At 42.8% G+C, this 14,720-nt stretch overlaps 1 protein-coding gene across 8 annotated transcripts in view; it reads left to right on the top strand.

Annotated features, from left to right (window-relative positions):
• Positions 1–14,720, top strand: part of MAST2 (microtubule associated serine/threonine kinase 2) — a 215,899-nt gene that overhangs the window by 24,871 nt on the left and 176,308 nt on the right. For 4 of the 8 annotated variants that reach the window (XM_038144781.1, XM_038144779.1, XM_038144778.1 and 1 more), the window contains exon 1: positions 3,301–3,592. In XM_038144781.1, coding sequence (XP_038000709.1) covers positions 3,425–3,592 — 168 coding nt within the window. In that variant the 5' untranslated portion in view covers positions 3,301–3,424. Of the gene's footprint in view, positions 1–1,994; positions 2,188–3,300; positions 3,770–14,720 lie in introns of those variants that run through there. The other 4 variants (XM_038144782.1, XM_038144784.1, XM_038144793.1 and 1 more) reach the window with 3 other exon arrangements.

The raw sequence follows: 14,720 nt of genomic DNA, 5'->3' as shown, positions 1-14,720 counted from the left end.
TGCCAAACATTAGTATTCCAGTGTAAAGCCCAGAACTTGTCTGTGAATACCATTAGAACTGGGTCACTAACAGAAGGTGCGTGACAGATTCACATGCAGAACAACCAAAGCCATTTCCTCCGTCTCGTACAGAGCACAAATACTGAGAGGGAAGGCTGTGTGTACAGTGTGAGTGGAATGACAAATGACAGGATGCAGTGATAGACTTGTTTGATGGCATTAGTGATGCAGTTCTGCCTTGGAAACAGTGGAAGCAGGTGATCAGCTGGGCTATGTGTGGCGCTGATTTTGCCAAATGGTCAAATTTAATAGGGATTCAAATGATTAAGTATTTCATTTTGAAGAGAAAATTCTCTTGCTCAGCAGAATGACTTCTACTATTTAGCATTTTCTATTCTGTTTGGAATAAAGAGGTTTTAACCTCACAGCTTCAGTCTGCATATCTCTCTTCCAGCTCCAGGAATTATTGCTGTAGCTGCGTGCTAAGCAGTCATAAAAATGTTGCAGAGGAATTTGTCATTCCAGAAAACATGGAGTGAGTTCGAGTAGACTCTCTTCTGCCCTACCAAAGTCCCTTTAAACCAGCTAGAGAAGAATGGAAGGGAACTTTTCCTGACAGTACCATTCCAGCTACCTTCTGAATCAGAAAAGCATGCTGAAACCTTTTTTATATGGAAAAAACCAAGGTGGAAGCCAGGGAAAGGAAGTATCAGAAACTGCAAAGAGAAACTGCATTAGCTGAGTGTCAGCACATGAGCTACACAGACTCTGTGGTGCCCTGCTCTGTGTTAGTCAGTGTAGATAACCTAAGAATCATGCCCTTTATAAGCCTTTATTAATTATTTTTCCATCTTTTTTTGATGTGACAGAAGATTTCTGGAGACAAATATCATAAGCATTGATGTAGCACCACACCACGCTCTGCCTCATTCATCTGTACTCCTTTTCCCTGCCAAGCCTCTCATGATTTGTTCACTTTTATTTAAAGCTGGAAAAAAAAAAGTTCAGAAAACCAGCTTATATGGAAAAGAAAAATCAGGTCATTCAGACTGGTCTGCAGATTCAGGTCATATTCAATGATATGTTTAAATGGAAAAAATATGGGAGAATCAGCAAAATGAAGAGTATTTTTCCTATTCTGTTAATGTGAAACCTCACTGTTCTTTTGTTTCAAAAATATTGGAAAGACATTTTGAGTCCAAAATACTAAACAGGGATTAAATGGGAAAAGGAAATGAGCCAGAAGCAAACCAAACACAATCTCGTCACAAATAAAATGTCCTATTAACTCCCAAATGGCTTTTTGATTTGCAGAAATGAAAGATATTTTTAATTTTTAAATTAAAATACAGAACCAGAAGGCAATTATTTGCAATTCTGTCTAAAACGAACAACTGAAGATTTGTTTCTAACATGTTTATTTGTTTAATATGTTAGACAGGTAATGTTATACCCACCCTCATTGTGACTTTTCTTCCTGTGTGCATGAATTCCTTTCTGGCACATGAGGCAAACAGGTGTGAGCCAGAGCAAGGTGTCCCACAGGCCATAACCAACAAATAACTAATTGGCATCTATGCTGCAGCAGGGCAAAGATCCAGCCAAATTATGATGAGGCACTGTGCCATCCTAATAGACTCACATTAACAAGGACGCCAAGATTCCATAAATTTGCATTATTTACATTTAGTTAGAACAGGATTCCCATCTGGGAAATTCCACATGGTTGTCCGTCCTGATCATATACAATTATGATGGAAAAAGACCTCTCTTGACTAATCCAGCATCCTGAAATAGTTTTCAGCAAGCATTTAAACATTAATAATTACTTAAAAATGCTCCCACTCCTGCCTCAATAAATCATTGGGAATTGTATTTTTGTTGTCTTTGTACAAAATGAATAAAAAATTTATACAATTAGATTTCCCGGTTGAAGATGTATGAGCCTTTTCAGCTTGGTAAAATGGAAAAATGAGTTATTTTTTTTTCTGCAGAAGCAGCAAGATTCCTGACTATGTAACAGTGAAGAAAAAACCCCAAAACTTTGAAGTCGCTTTTGTGAAAAATGAATGCAGAAACTGGTAACTTGAACCCTCAAGAAATAATTTGCAAAGACAAAAATGCCAAGAGGGTGTGAACTCTTGAGATGCAACACAAGGAGATTATGTTCTCTTACTACTTCTTGAGGTAATGAATCTCTGAAGGTTTGTCTTTTCTGCTAAGATGGTGAACTACATTTTAATCCACACCCTAAGAAGTGGAGGGGCACGGCTGGTGATCATTTTCCTGCAGCTCGGAGTTCCTGTGGAGGGATGTGGAATGGCCAGAGGTTCTCCACTCGCCCGGGCGCTGCGGGCTTGGGGCTTGGATCCCAGCGTGTATTGCTGGAGGAAGTCTGTGTCATTTTTTCCAATGGGACTGTCTACGTGTAACACCACCGGGAAGGTCCTGCACCCTCCTGAGATTTTCTCGGACAATTAAGAATTTATTGACAGGGAAGCTGGATTGTGCTGGACATCTGAGCTGATCTCGGATCACAATCATAGGGACAGGATGACGCACAGAAAGTTCTACCTGAATATGAGGAAGAACTTTACTCTGTGGGTGACCACACACTCGTACAGATTGCCCAGAGAGATTGTGGGGTCTCCCTCCGGGGCGATGTTCTGGAGCCGTCTGGATGCCATCCTGTGCCTCGTGCTCTGGGGCGACCCTGCTGGAGCGGGGAGCTTGGAGCAGAGGAGCCACCTCGGTCCCGTCCAGCCTGAACCGTGCTGTGACTCTGCGATTCTACAGTTCTGCCATTCTGTGGCTCACAGAATGGATCAGGCTGGACGGGACCGGGGTGGCTCCTCTGCTCCAAGCTCCCCGCTCCAGCAGGGTCGCCCCAGAGCACGAGGCACAGGATGGCATCCAGACGGCTCCAGAACATCGCCCCGGAGGGAGACTGATGCTGTGGGACACAAACGCTGCCCTCACGCCCGCAAGAGGCACGCTCGTCTCACACTTCCCAGCCTCCTCCTGCGAGTCAGCTCTGGCAGGGAGGCAGAGGCAGTTCCGCCGGGACTGCCCCCCCCGGGCCCCGCGGCGGAGCCTCCCCCGGGGCTCCCGCACCCGCCCGCCCTCAGCGCCCACGAGTCTCGCTCCTCCTCCCGGCCGCGAGCCGCTGCTCTCGCGATAGCGGGCGGCGGGCGGCGCGCGGGGCGGGCGGGGGCGGTGCCGCGGCGGCCGCGCTCGCTGACAGGCGGCGGGAGCGGGAGCGCGCGGCATGTCCGCGCCCGCGCGCCCCGCGCGCAGGTGCCCGCGGCCGCCCCGCCGCCCCGGCGCTCCGTGACCGCCGCCCGCCATGGGGCCCCGGCCGAGCCGCCGCCGCCGCTGAGGAGGAGGAGGAGGAGGAGAAGAAGGAGAAGCCGCCGCCGCCGCGATGAGGAAGGGCCGCTCTCGGGGGGACAAAGCGGGGCCGCCGCCGCCGGCGCGGAGGGAGCCCGGGCGGGCGGTGTCCGGCACCGCGGCGGAGCGCAGAGCCGCCCTGCTGGGGGGCGGCGGCAGGAAGGAGCCGGAGGATGCCCGGGCCGCGGGGGCGGCGGAACGGGTAAAGCCGGGGCGCGGGGCGGGGGTCGCTGTTGTTATGGAGACGCGCTCCGCGTGGCGGGGCCGGGACCGCGGCGCTCCGGCGGGGGAGAGCGGCAGCGGCCGCGGGGCGGGAGCGGCGGCGCCCGGTGCGGCGGCAGCCTCCGAGCATCCTCGCCCGCTCCGTGCGCTCCCGCAGGTAGATGCCCCCAGAAGAGCGAAGGGTGGGAGCGGTGGCGTGTCCGTGTCGGTGCTGACGGCGTGGCGTGAGTGAGTGAGTGAGTGAGTGCTGCGGAGCCGCGGTGCCGGGAGGCTGCCCGCGTGCCGCGGAAGGCGGGGGAGGATGCAGTGAAGTCGGGTGTGTGCTGTGTGCTGGCTGGTGTTACTAATCGCAGAGTACATCTTTCTAGTAACCCTCTGTAGGTCACTCCTAATCGCGATGATAATTATGATGCATTTTCCAGCATTTTAGGTCTTAATTCCAGAAGTGGTTGGTTTAGGAAACATACCGTACCTTTGCAGAGACTTAAAAATGCTCAGGCTTGTTCCATGTGAGAGTGTGTAAGTTCAGCATGTCCAATTTCATGTCTTTCATACCCACAAAAATAGGATCTACTGATTGGTGCTTAGGATCACAAGGACAAGACACCGAAGAGGTCCTAAATCAGGTTTAGGATCATCAACACTTTGGTTTGGTAGTCCTAGTTTTACAAGAGATAAAAATGGGAGATGACACTTTGCAGTGGAAAAATGTAGGTGACAACTAATGCTATTTTTTTCTTTATTTGAAGAGAAGGAGAAAGTATCGCAAGTATGAAGATTCCTGGGATGCAGTAATTCATTGCCATGTTTTGGCATTTTTTAGAGCAAAGAGAAAACCTAGGTTCTTTGTCAAAACGTCATTGTTGCAGATGCACAGGTTTATGCTGTTTAAAAAATAATTTCTTAGGTTTTTTTTTTTTTTACAAAAGCTGCATTACATTGCCTTCAATGATGAGAGCCTTGGATTTTGGCTTTGACTAGTGGATATCTCTTGAATACAGATTTATCAGACTGGGCCCTTGAAGAGGAGACATCTGTTATTTTATTCTCTAGTGTTCTGTTAAGCCAGGTGGTTAAGAGGTGCTGCTGCTTTTGATGTTTATTCTTTCCTGAAACAAATAAGGAATACTATAGTCTTCATTCGGGGAAAAAAAATCTAAAATCAGAAGAGGTCATCCAGTATCTTCCCAGCTGTCTATGAAATGGGCGAATTTGTAGAGCACCCAAATGCAGCAACAAGGTATTTGTTGTACTCTCTTGACATATGTTTATGATATTTACATGGAAATTGAAGGAAATTATTTCATTTCGTGGTGGTGTGAATGAAACTTACAAATCGTGTGCACAGAACATGCTATGTATTGAGTAATGTATTGAACACTTGGGCAGTTTCACTGAAACAACCCCAGTGCTGCAAACCAGGAGAAGCTGCAAGTTCAGAAGTGTCAGTTTTTGAGATGCACCAGGCTTTTTAATGGGAAATAGTGCCAATTTGTGTTTGACTTGGGTGCTCTGACTAGGAGTTGAAGTGACTTGTAAGAACAGGTCTTTGTGTGCTGGAAGATATTCGGTGTGTTGGAGGAGGAATTTTTCAGCTAAAGTTAAGAAAGCTTCTACTCAACCATGTGTGAGATACTCCCCAAACTTCTAAGGAGAAGCTCACATCCCCTTTGCCCTTTTGTCTTTCATTTAAGGCTTTGTAAGTGTGGTAAACAACTGCAAATAAATGGGTGCGTTGGACAAATGTGACAAACAGCATTTCTGTCTTTAATACCAATAATTCATTAAATGTTGCTAGTTGGTAGTGTGCGTGTGGTAAAAAAGTCCTTCTGAGATGCAAAAGACAGTGAGACACTCCATTTTCACTGGTCCAGCTTGTAGCTTGACAAGTATTTCCTTTGGGGCCCTTCTGATTTAAGTAGCCCAGTTGTTCCCAAGTCTGTAGCATGCCCTCAGCAGTGCCAGTGCAACAGTGTGCACAGCTGCAGCAAACCATTCTGGATTAAATTCAGACCTCTTTGTTTGCCATACATTTGCACAAGTTTGTGGCTGGGAGAGGCTGAGCTACTCCAGTGTTGAAAAAAATCCTTATCAATCTGTGACCGCAGCAGTTAATCACTGTACTGACCTTAAGGCCTTTGAAAATCTGGTCCTTTGCTCTGCTTGTGGTTCCGACGTGCGCGCGATGAATGTTTGCGCTTTCTCGTGCGTTATGCAAGAATTAAGAATGACTGTACTTGGGCACATTAAAGATCCCTCTCGCCCAGTATCCTGCCTCTCCCAGCTGCCAAGAACAGATGCTTGGAGAAGAGTACAGTGTATATTGAGGAAATGCCTCTCCCAGCCTCCAGTAATTTGTGGCTCATAGGTTTCCTGAACCAGAGGTGATATTTGTTTTTAGAGCCCCCAGTGGGTTTTTTCTTCTATGAATTTGTCCAATTAGTGTTTGAAGCCATGTATGCTTGTAGCATCCACAACATCCTGTGGCTGAGTTGTAAGGCTTAAACACATTTTGTGTGGAAAAAACACTTATTTTTGTTTGCTTTTAAACTTTCTGCCTGCTTGGTTTCATGCCTAGCTTGTTCCTTCTTGTATTGGAAGAGTCAGTGAGAAGGAGAATCCATGTTATTCTGTGTGCCTTATGGGTTGATGACTTTCTTTTATTTACCATCCCTTGCTTGTGACTTTTCCAGAGGCATTTCAGAAAGAAGTTACTCTACCCCTTTCATTGTCCCTGCTGTCTTTGCACCTTTTGCAGGTATGTTTCTGAGTGGAGGCAGTGATGCAGGAATCCAAGGAACAGGGTTGGGTTACAATAACCAGGGCCAGCTACCGTATTTCAGCATATGCCACCCAGTAAACTTACATGGCATATTAGATTTCATTCTTTAATCTTCTGCATGCTTTTTCTAGACAATCTTTAAGCATTGACTTGGCACTTCTGTGGAACTATGATAACTCCAGTCGCTCTTTTAAGTGGTAATAACTAGTTCAGAACTTGTGATTGTGTACATATTTTTTTTAATACTATGCATCATTTTACATGTACCTGCTATTTTACCAGCCCGCTTAAACAGTATCATTGAAGTCTTCTTCAGATCTTTGGTCATTGCTTTTGCAATCTTCAATAACTTTAAGCATTGTCAGCAAACTCTGTGACCTAAGTGTCAAACATCTTTACTAGATTTTGCCTTAAAATATGGAAGGTGTTGATTCCAGAAGAGATCTTGTGAGACTCCAGTGGTGATCCTTCTTTTTTGGGAAAGAGGCCAATTGCTCCAACTTACTTCCTGTTCATCAGTCATTAATTCATGACTGAATTGTCCTTTTTACTCCTTGACATTTTAGTTTCATTGAGTAAGGGCATCTTTGTCAAACACAGCCCGCTTGGATTTCTGTGAAGGATCAGCTTAAACATTGTACGATTTCTGACTGCACTGAAGGAGAAAAATGGGAAGTTGAGGTGAAAGTGATTGTTCATGAATGACAGTCACCCTCATCCAGAGGCACATTTCAAGCACTAGGCTGTTTCTGTATCATGCTGACATAATTCGTTTTAGTGATATTTATAGTGAAAGATTTGACGTGGATCATAGCCAACATTTGTTAGAATTGCTTTTATTAGCATTTTTTTCTTCAGGTAGGAGACAAAGTCCCCATAGAAAGGATTCTTCAGTTTCTAGAGGAGATGGCTGTAGAGGGTTGTGATGGAATTATACAAGACCATGGTTGGTCTGCAGGGGGTAGGGAGCAAACAGCAACTCACTGTGTCCTCTGGTATCAAGTGATGACTCAGGCTTGCAAGAGGGGGATCTCAAGGTAATACGTGTGCTTTTTTTTTTTTTTCTCCAAGGGATGTAATAGATGCAAAGGAGGAGATTAAGAGTGAACATTATTTAATAGGCAGGCTGGATCCACCTGAAATCAGCTAAAATCTAGGAGAGCATTGGAATGGGGCAAATGCATGGTGCTTGCTTTTACTTGTCCGTATGGAATGTCTTTATTATTTTTTTCCACAAGAAGTGGGATCTAATGTGTCCCTAACAAATCTAAATGCTGTCTTCCTCCAAAAGCAGAGGGATGATAAACAGATGTGAGGAAAACGGAAGTATTGTCGCAGGTCTAGTGGGATGGAAGTGGAGAGAGAGTAAAGATAGAGAATACTGAGCATCACTGAATGACATTTTCTGCTCTAAAGGCATGCAGGGAACTAGGGAGTGCAGCCCAGGGGTGCTTGCTTGGATGTGTGACAAGGTGAGAGAACGGAAACAGACCCCATCGCTTCTGACAAGCTTCCCACTCTTGCGGTGGGTGGCCAGATGTGCCACCAATTTCTGCTTGGATACAAAGTATTTCCTGAACTTTTAACAAGCTAACTGACTTAAAATCAATTAATTTAGCAATAACTGCCTCTTGGAACTGTAGTACTACAAACTTTCTGGGAGTAACAGAAATATTCCTTTTTTTCCCCTACCTGTCTTTGAAACATTGTAGATCTTTCTGTCCCAAAGCCAAAATGGAACACTGAGGTTATCCAGGGCGCAGTCTGTGGAGCTTTCCTGAAAGATAAATTAAAACATCTCTCTTAGAAACTGATCTTATCTTAGCATTAGATCATGGTATGTTTGTCACCTCTTCTGAAAGCTCTGCCAATGTTTAATTATTCCTGCTGTTAGAAAACTAAACGACATTTTACTTCAACGCTTGTTTTGTCTAATGGCCAGCTTTCAGCTGTGGGATATGCCTGTGCTAGCACAGGCAGTAAAAGTTCTCTACTATCTGATCTCTTTTCCATGTAGAAGCATTTGAAATGTAAAATTGAGCTTTGGTTGGAACAGAAGACACTGAGTTCTTTTGCTTCTAGAACTCTGTGCTTTTCCTTGATTGTTCTTGGAGTGTTTGCCAAACCCAGGTAATAGTCTGGCAGCAGCCTGGAATAGTGTGATCGCAGACAAGCTTCCTCCTTCACTACTTTTGGATACTGTCTTTTTGCAAGTTTGGGGATTGCATTACCACAGTTGGGTGTGTCATATGAGAGAGGCTTTTGTAACATTATGCATATGTGGATATTTCTCTTCCATCTATGAGTAAAATCATGCAAATTGGTCCAAGACTACTTATAAACTGTAGGTTACAAAGCTTATTACTCTTTTCATGTTGACATATTTTGATTCTTTTTTTTTTTTCTTGGAAGGAATAGCAAAGGATCTTTTCCACTGACTTCTCACCCTGTTCTTTTTTGGAAAGCAGTCAGTGACCAGCAGGGAGAAACTGGCCAAACCCCAGAGTGCTACTCAGATTTATTTTGTCTCCACAACTGCAGAGAAGCTGTTACCATGCTTTCCTTGCTGCGTGGCAAGCCTGGAAACTGAAGAGATCTTTCTTTTTTCCTAATTAGAACTTCTGTACTTCAAATATAATAAGTGTTTTCTTTTCTTTTCCTTCTAGGTGACATCAGTGCTAGTAAAGGCAGTACCCCTGTTGTGATGAGCTCTGTATGTAGACTGCAGAACAGTTTGGTGTTCTTTGGTTATTTCTACCATGAGTCTTCTCTTTTGATTGACAAGTGAGGAATAAAGCTTTTGGAGTTTAGTTGGCACTTTGCTTCTCAGTTTTCTCTACAGCTCTGACTCTCAGGTTGCTGATCACAGCTCTGTTGCAGCTCTCCCAGTCGTGGGCTCTGTGGGTAACAGCTCACAACACTCAAAGCTGTTCTTTATAACTTCATGTCAAAACCTACAGGCTGGGATGAAACTTAATCTGAAGAAGATGAAGGTTTATTTTCAACCAAATCAAATGGACTTACTGTTAGCCATGCAGATTGCATTTGCAATCTAGTGTAGTTTTTACTATTCACATTACATATTCTGTAAAAGCAACTATAGCTTAATCATAGCCAAATATATTCTGTAAACATAATTGCCCCTTTTATTAAAGGAGGGATGGATGCTGCTAACTTCTAGAAGATCAGGAGCCATCAGTTTATATAAATGCTTATTACCCCCTGTTCTGTGAAATTGTTTAGGGTTGATTTTAGGGTAGTTCTGACCTGTGTCTGTTTTGTCAAGGGAGCTAAAGAAAGTTCCTAAGGAGGACATTGGTAAGGCCTCCTGAATGACAAGTTGTGATTGTAACTTGCCATTAAAAACTCAGTTACTGTTTGCAGACCTCAAACTTCCTTTTCTCATCTTCCTTTGTTGCTGCCTAACTCTTTTTCTTACGGCAGGAAGAAAGAAAAAAAAAAAAAAAAAAAAAAGGTGCTGTTTTCTAATAAAAATATGCATAATTGGAGCTTCTAATATGGTTAACCAGAGTCCAGAATGTATGGTTGGCAGGCAGGCATTCTTACTTATCTCAGACTTTATTTTCTGAAGTTTATTCCCTTTTCTATGGAGCAGTGAATGTAGTGAAGAGGCCAGGGTGTAGCTGTGGAGGAATCAGATGTTCTCTTGTGACACGCGTGGTTCTGTCTTTGTTTTCTTCTGGTCCTTGCTCTGAGGAGGCAGGAAAAGAAACCAGAAAGAGTAAACCTGTCAGTGCCCCATAGGCGTGTCTCACTGCCTGCCAGAAGCTGATTCTTGTTGATGCCAGAGCTGCTTCTACCTGATTTCTTCATTAGCCATAGTTTTGCCTTCCTGTGTCCTCATCAACCAGAGATGGCAGTTCCAGGCGAGCTCTTCCTCTGAGTTCACTTGTGTGTTCATACTAATGTTTAAAAATATGGGGTGCTGAAAAAGTGACTGAGGGAAAGAGTCATCTAAAAGCAGGGAAAGGGGAATAGAATCAAGGGATCAATTCTGTAATGTGTTTATTAGATAATAATAGGATTGAGCCAAAAGAGAAATCCAGATGCAGATAAAAGGCATGTGGAGTTAAGTGACCAATTCTGCAATGGGCTTGTTGGGTAAGAGCAGAGTGGCACCAGAGGGCTGATGGCTCTTCTCTGGCCTGAGAAAATGGCATCATCACTTCTCTCAAAGTTGAGTATTAATGGACAAATTTCTGTTGTGTAAATCAATATCTAGGTAGGCATTGCATCAGCAGCCTAGATGATTCAGCTCGCCCATGTGAGATTTCGATTTCCTGTCACAAGTGAAGAGTAAGAGCAAATATTGTATTAGCCACATTAATTTCATATCTCGCATATTAGAACAGCTAAGCAGGCAGTGGAAAGATGCAGTACACTGTATTTCTTGTCCAAAAGCAGAATAGAAGTGAAGGAGCCAAGAGAATTCTTCTATCAGAAGTGCTAGGGTTTGGTGTGGCACTGCTTTTCTTTAGAATAGTTATTAGCCTTAAGGGGGAAGCTGCTGCTACTTACTGTTTGTTACAGAGCACTTGAGAATAACAGTGGGGTGCTGTCCAAGGCTAGGATTAGGCAGCTGCAAAGCACTCAGAGATTTTAGATATGTTCCTGACTGGATGCTTTGGGAAACCAAGTAGTATATCCAAGTGTTATTGTGTTGGAGGAATGGACATGTATTATTGATTTTACACCTAGCAGTTGACTTCTTGAGCAAGCTCACCTGCCTACTTGCAGCCCAGAGTGTAAATGTTATCCTGCATGTCAAGGTAGTTCCTAATAGTCTCTAGAAGGGGCAGTTCTTGCTTTTGCTCTGATAGATATTTTTTATTGCCTGTGCTGCTGCCATAAGCCAACATAGCTTTAGTGCTGTAAGAAAGGCAGTGGATTATTGTAGATATGGTGATAGACATTTATTTGAAATGAAATTTTTTTAAAGTCTTACTTAATTCCTATTCCTTGAAGCTGAGTAGCTGAAGCTAACAAAGCAGTGAAGACCACCAAGCTGGTGAACTATTTGAGACTAAACCAAAATGCTTTATCCCTCAGCAAGACTTTGTTCCTCAAGAACCACAATAGATAAATGGACAAGCCTCATGGAGTCTCAGTGATTTCATTTCCACATCAAATAATGATGTGCTGTGGTTAGTGTATTTTTGTAGTGATGTAGTACAGTTTGAAGCCTGGTGAAAATGCTACTCTTTGAAGGAAGAGCCATGGACACAAAAAACTACCTTTGAAACCAGATTTAGAACTTTTTAATTTGCTCTTCTTTTAAGCTGTGTCTTCTGTGAGTTTTTTATTTAACTTACAGTTAGGTTCTACAAACCCTGAATCTAGTAATGTGTCAGAAGCTGTTTTCAAATGTTCTGTTACAAATACATGTTACAGTGCAGTGAGGGAAGACAGTTCAAGACTGATGGCTTAGCCTTGCAATTATTTGGAAGTCTAGCTTATATTTCTTTTTGCTATTTGGAGTTGGTCTAGTGTTAATGGTGTCTATTATGTACATGGAAAACAGGATGGTGCTGTATTTCTTTCCAGGAAAAATACTCCCTTTACTATTGGTGTTGCATCATAAATATTTTCACTTTTTGTTATACATATAGCAAACATTTATACCAATAAAACATGTTTTAAAACCTTTTAGTTGGTCTGGATTTTTATGAATGTAAAAGCAAGACAGCAATTCAAAACATTCCATGTAGGTGTTTAAATTTCCAGAAGCAGATGACACTGTTGAGGGTGGACTCTGGGGAGTGTAAGAATGTTTGAAATGTAATTTCTAATTTAGTTTCAGTCCACACACGTCTTCATGAGCTGTCTCTATAGGAAGATTTTCTCTAATGATTTTTGTTATAAGGTGTGAGAAGCAATCCACCATAAACATTCTCAGCTGTTTGTAGCCAAAATAAGTTGATTAGTTAATTGATTGATACTTTGCAAATTTTTGTCTTGACATTTACTGAGTCATGCTGTGTTCTGAAACTCTCATAGGTGTTTGACATCTCAGCTAACTCAGCTAGTGCTAAAAATACTTAACAAGAATTATAATAAGAAGCTGATTTTCAGTGCACTTCTAGAATGCACCTTCCATTATCTGCTCGTTGTCCAAACACCAAGCAATCCATTCAGGACAGATTTCCAGTGAAGTTTTTGCTTCTGAGGGGCTCATTCAGCTGGTCCTAACTTCTTGCAGTGGCTGTGAGCTGTCTTGTGGAAGTTGGCTGGATATACACTGTGTATGTTTATCACTTGGATATGTTAGCTGCCAGCACTACAGGATTAAAAACCATTGATAGATTGTGTAGGTCCTGCCATCCCTGTTGAATTCCCCCTATGGGATTTGATGGAAGAGTTCACAGAGCAGATTGTCTTTCAGGATGGAAGAGACAGTACAGAAAGGTTACAGTAGTAAACAAATGCTGGCCTGCAGCATTCAGAAGGCAATTTTGTAAAGACTAAATTATGTGTGCAGTTAGACTCAAACTTGAGACACTTTTTTGTACTTTGTTAATCCAAACAAACAAAAACTAAGTAGAGAAGGTACATCCACCAAGGAGTGAAGGGGGTTCAGTCTGTGGGATGAAAACTTGAGAAAACATTTCAGCTGCATTTCGGGAAGTTTGAAGACTTCTATCAAATGCAGTACTTGTCAGACTGATTAATTGATGCTCAAGCCTGTTTTCCTTTTATCCTTTGAAAATACAGCTGTCATGCTTTGAGCTCAATAATAAAGATTTAAAAACCTAGTTTTTTAATACATTAGTTTTCTAATATGCCTTTCTGTTGCTATGCATGATGGGAACTTTGTGCCACTGCCACTGCAGGTTGTTTTCGATCCACTCAGGGTCATATGTGTGCAGAAGAACTGCACAAACACCTGAGTTAGACTCTGCAAATGGTTTGAGCCTAGTTCCATGTTTCCAGGAAGGCTGTCTCCCTGTGCATGTGGAGGTCTTTTGGTGGGGCCTCTTGGGATAGGACAAGGGGTAATGGTTTTAAACTAAAGGAGGATTGATTTAGATTAGATGTAAGAAGACATTTTTTACCAGGAGTGTGGTGATACACTGGAGCAGGTTGCTGAGAGAGGTGGTGGATGCCCCGTGTCTGCAGGGGTTCAAGGGCCAGCTGGAGAGGACTCGAACAGCCTGGTATAGTGAAAGGTGTCCTTGCTCATGGCAGTGGGGCTGGAACAAGATGATCTTTAAAGATCTCTTCTAACCAAAACCAATACACGATTCTACGATTTCCAGATATCCCAGGTGCTAAACTAGAGATTTGCTTCTTTGCATTGAAGGGCATACAGCTCAGAATGATCAAATTGTGTTTCTCTGCACTCTTAAAATACCATTTGTCATTATGAAACAAGTACACGAATGACAAAACTACCTTTGTCTTCTATGCAGCTTTCAGAGAATACAACTTCACGAATGCAAGCAAAGTGTTAAAGTCTGGGAAAGACAAAACTGAACAAGAGTGTGTAATGTCAGTGTGGGGTCCTACTTGGAACAAATGCACTGATAGTGAAAGGATTTCATGTCTAGCAATGTTTCTTTGATGTTTGTTCTGTTAATCTGGTAGTTGTGTGCCCTCTGTTCACTGAGGACTAGCAGCTGCTCTCATGACTGTATCATGCTCCAGTTTTATTGTAAAGGAGCTTTTATAATGCCCCAGAGCAAGGAAATGTCATCTCAAAAATGGAATGCCTAATAATTAGAACAGGTTTATTAGTTGCTAAAATCACAGCATTCAATATTTAGTTATTTACAAGCATTTTATTATCATAAAAATAACATTTTTATATGGAGCCTTAGTAAGGACCTTTAGAAGGAAATGAGAGAATCAAGTCAGAACTGATGGCAAGTGTTCTGGACAGCACCAGAAGATCAGAGAACAAATGAATAAATTATAATCAGTGTTTTAGAGAAAAGCTTATAAATAAGTTGTCTGGTTACTGCAGTGACTGAAGGCATATAGATATTTAAATATCCAGGCATAGATAGATCCAGAGACATATTAGTATCAACTAGGTGTTATTAATTAACTTAAATTGCACCTGTGCAGTATGAAAGTGGCAAGAATATGACTCTGAAAGCTAAATTATTCATTAATTTAATATTTATATTCTTTGACATTTACATTTATCTCTGTTTTTAAGACAGAAGATAATCTGTTTCCAGGGTTGTTGTGCCAGTTTAGCAGACACTTCAGCAGGAGTGGCTGCCGAGTCCAGTCTTTGTTTGAGCTCAAGGCACGGTGCTGTTCATGAACCCAACACTGGGCATTGTTTCTGTTCTCAGGC

The sequence above is a fragment of the Motacilla alba genome, chromosome 8 (assembly GCF_015832195.1).
Source record: "Motacilla alba alba isolate MOTALB_02 chromosome 8, Motacilla_alba_V1.0_pri, whole genome shotgun sequence".
In the NCBI taxonomy this organism is placed as follows: domain Eukaryota; kingdom Metazoa; phylum Chordata; class Aves; order Passeriformes; family Motacillidae; genus Motacilla; species Motacilla alba.
The sequence above is the reverse complement of the archived record's forward strand: the minus strand, read 5'-3'. Positions and strand labels throughout refer to the sequence as shown.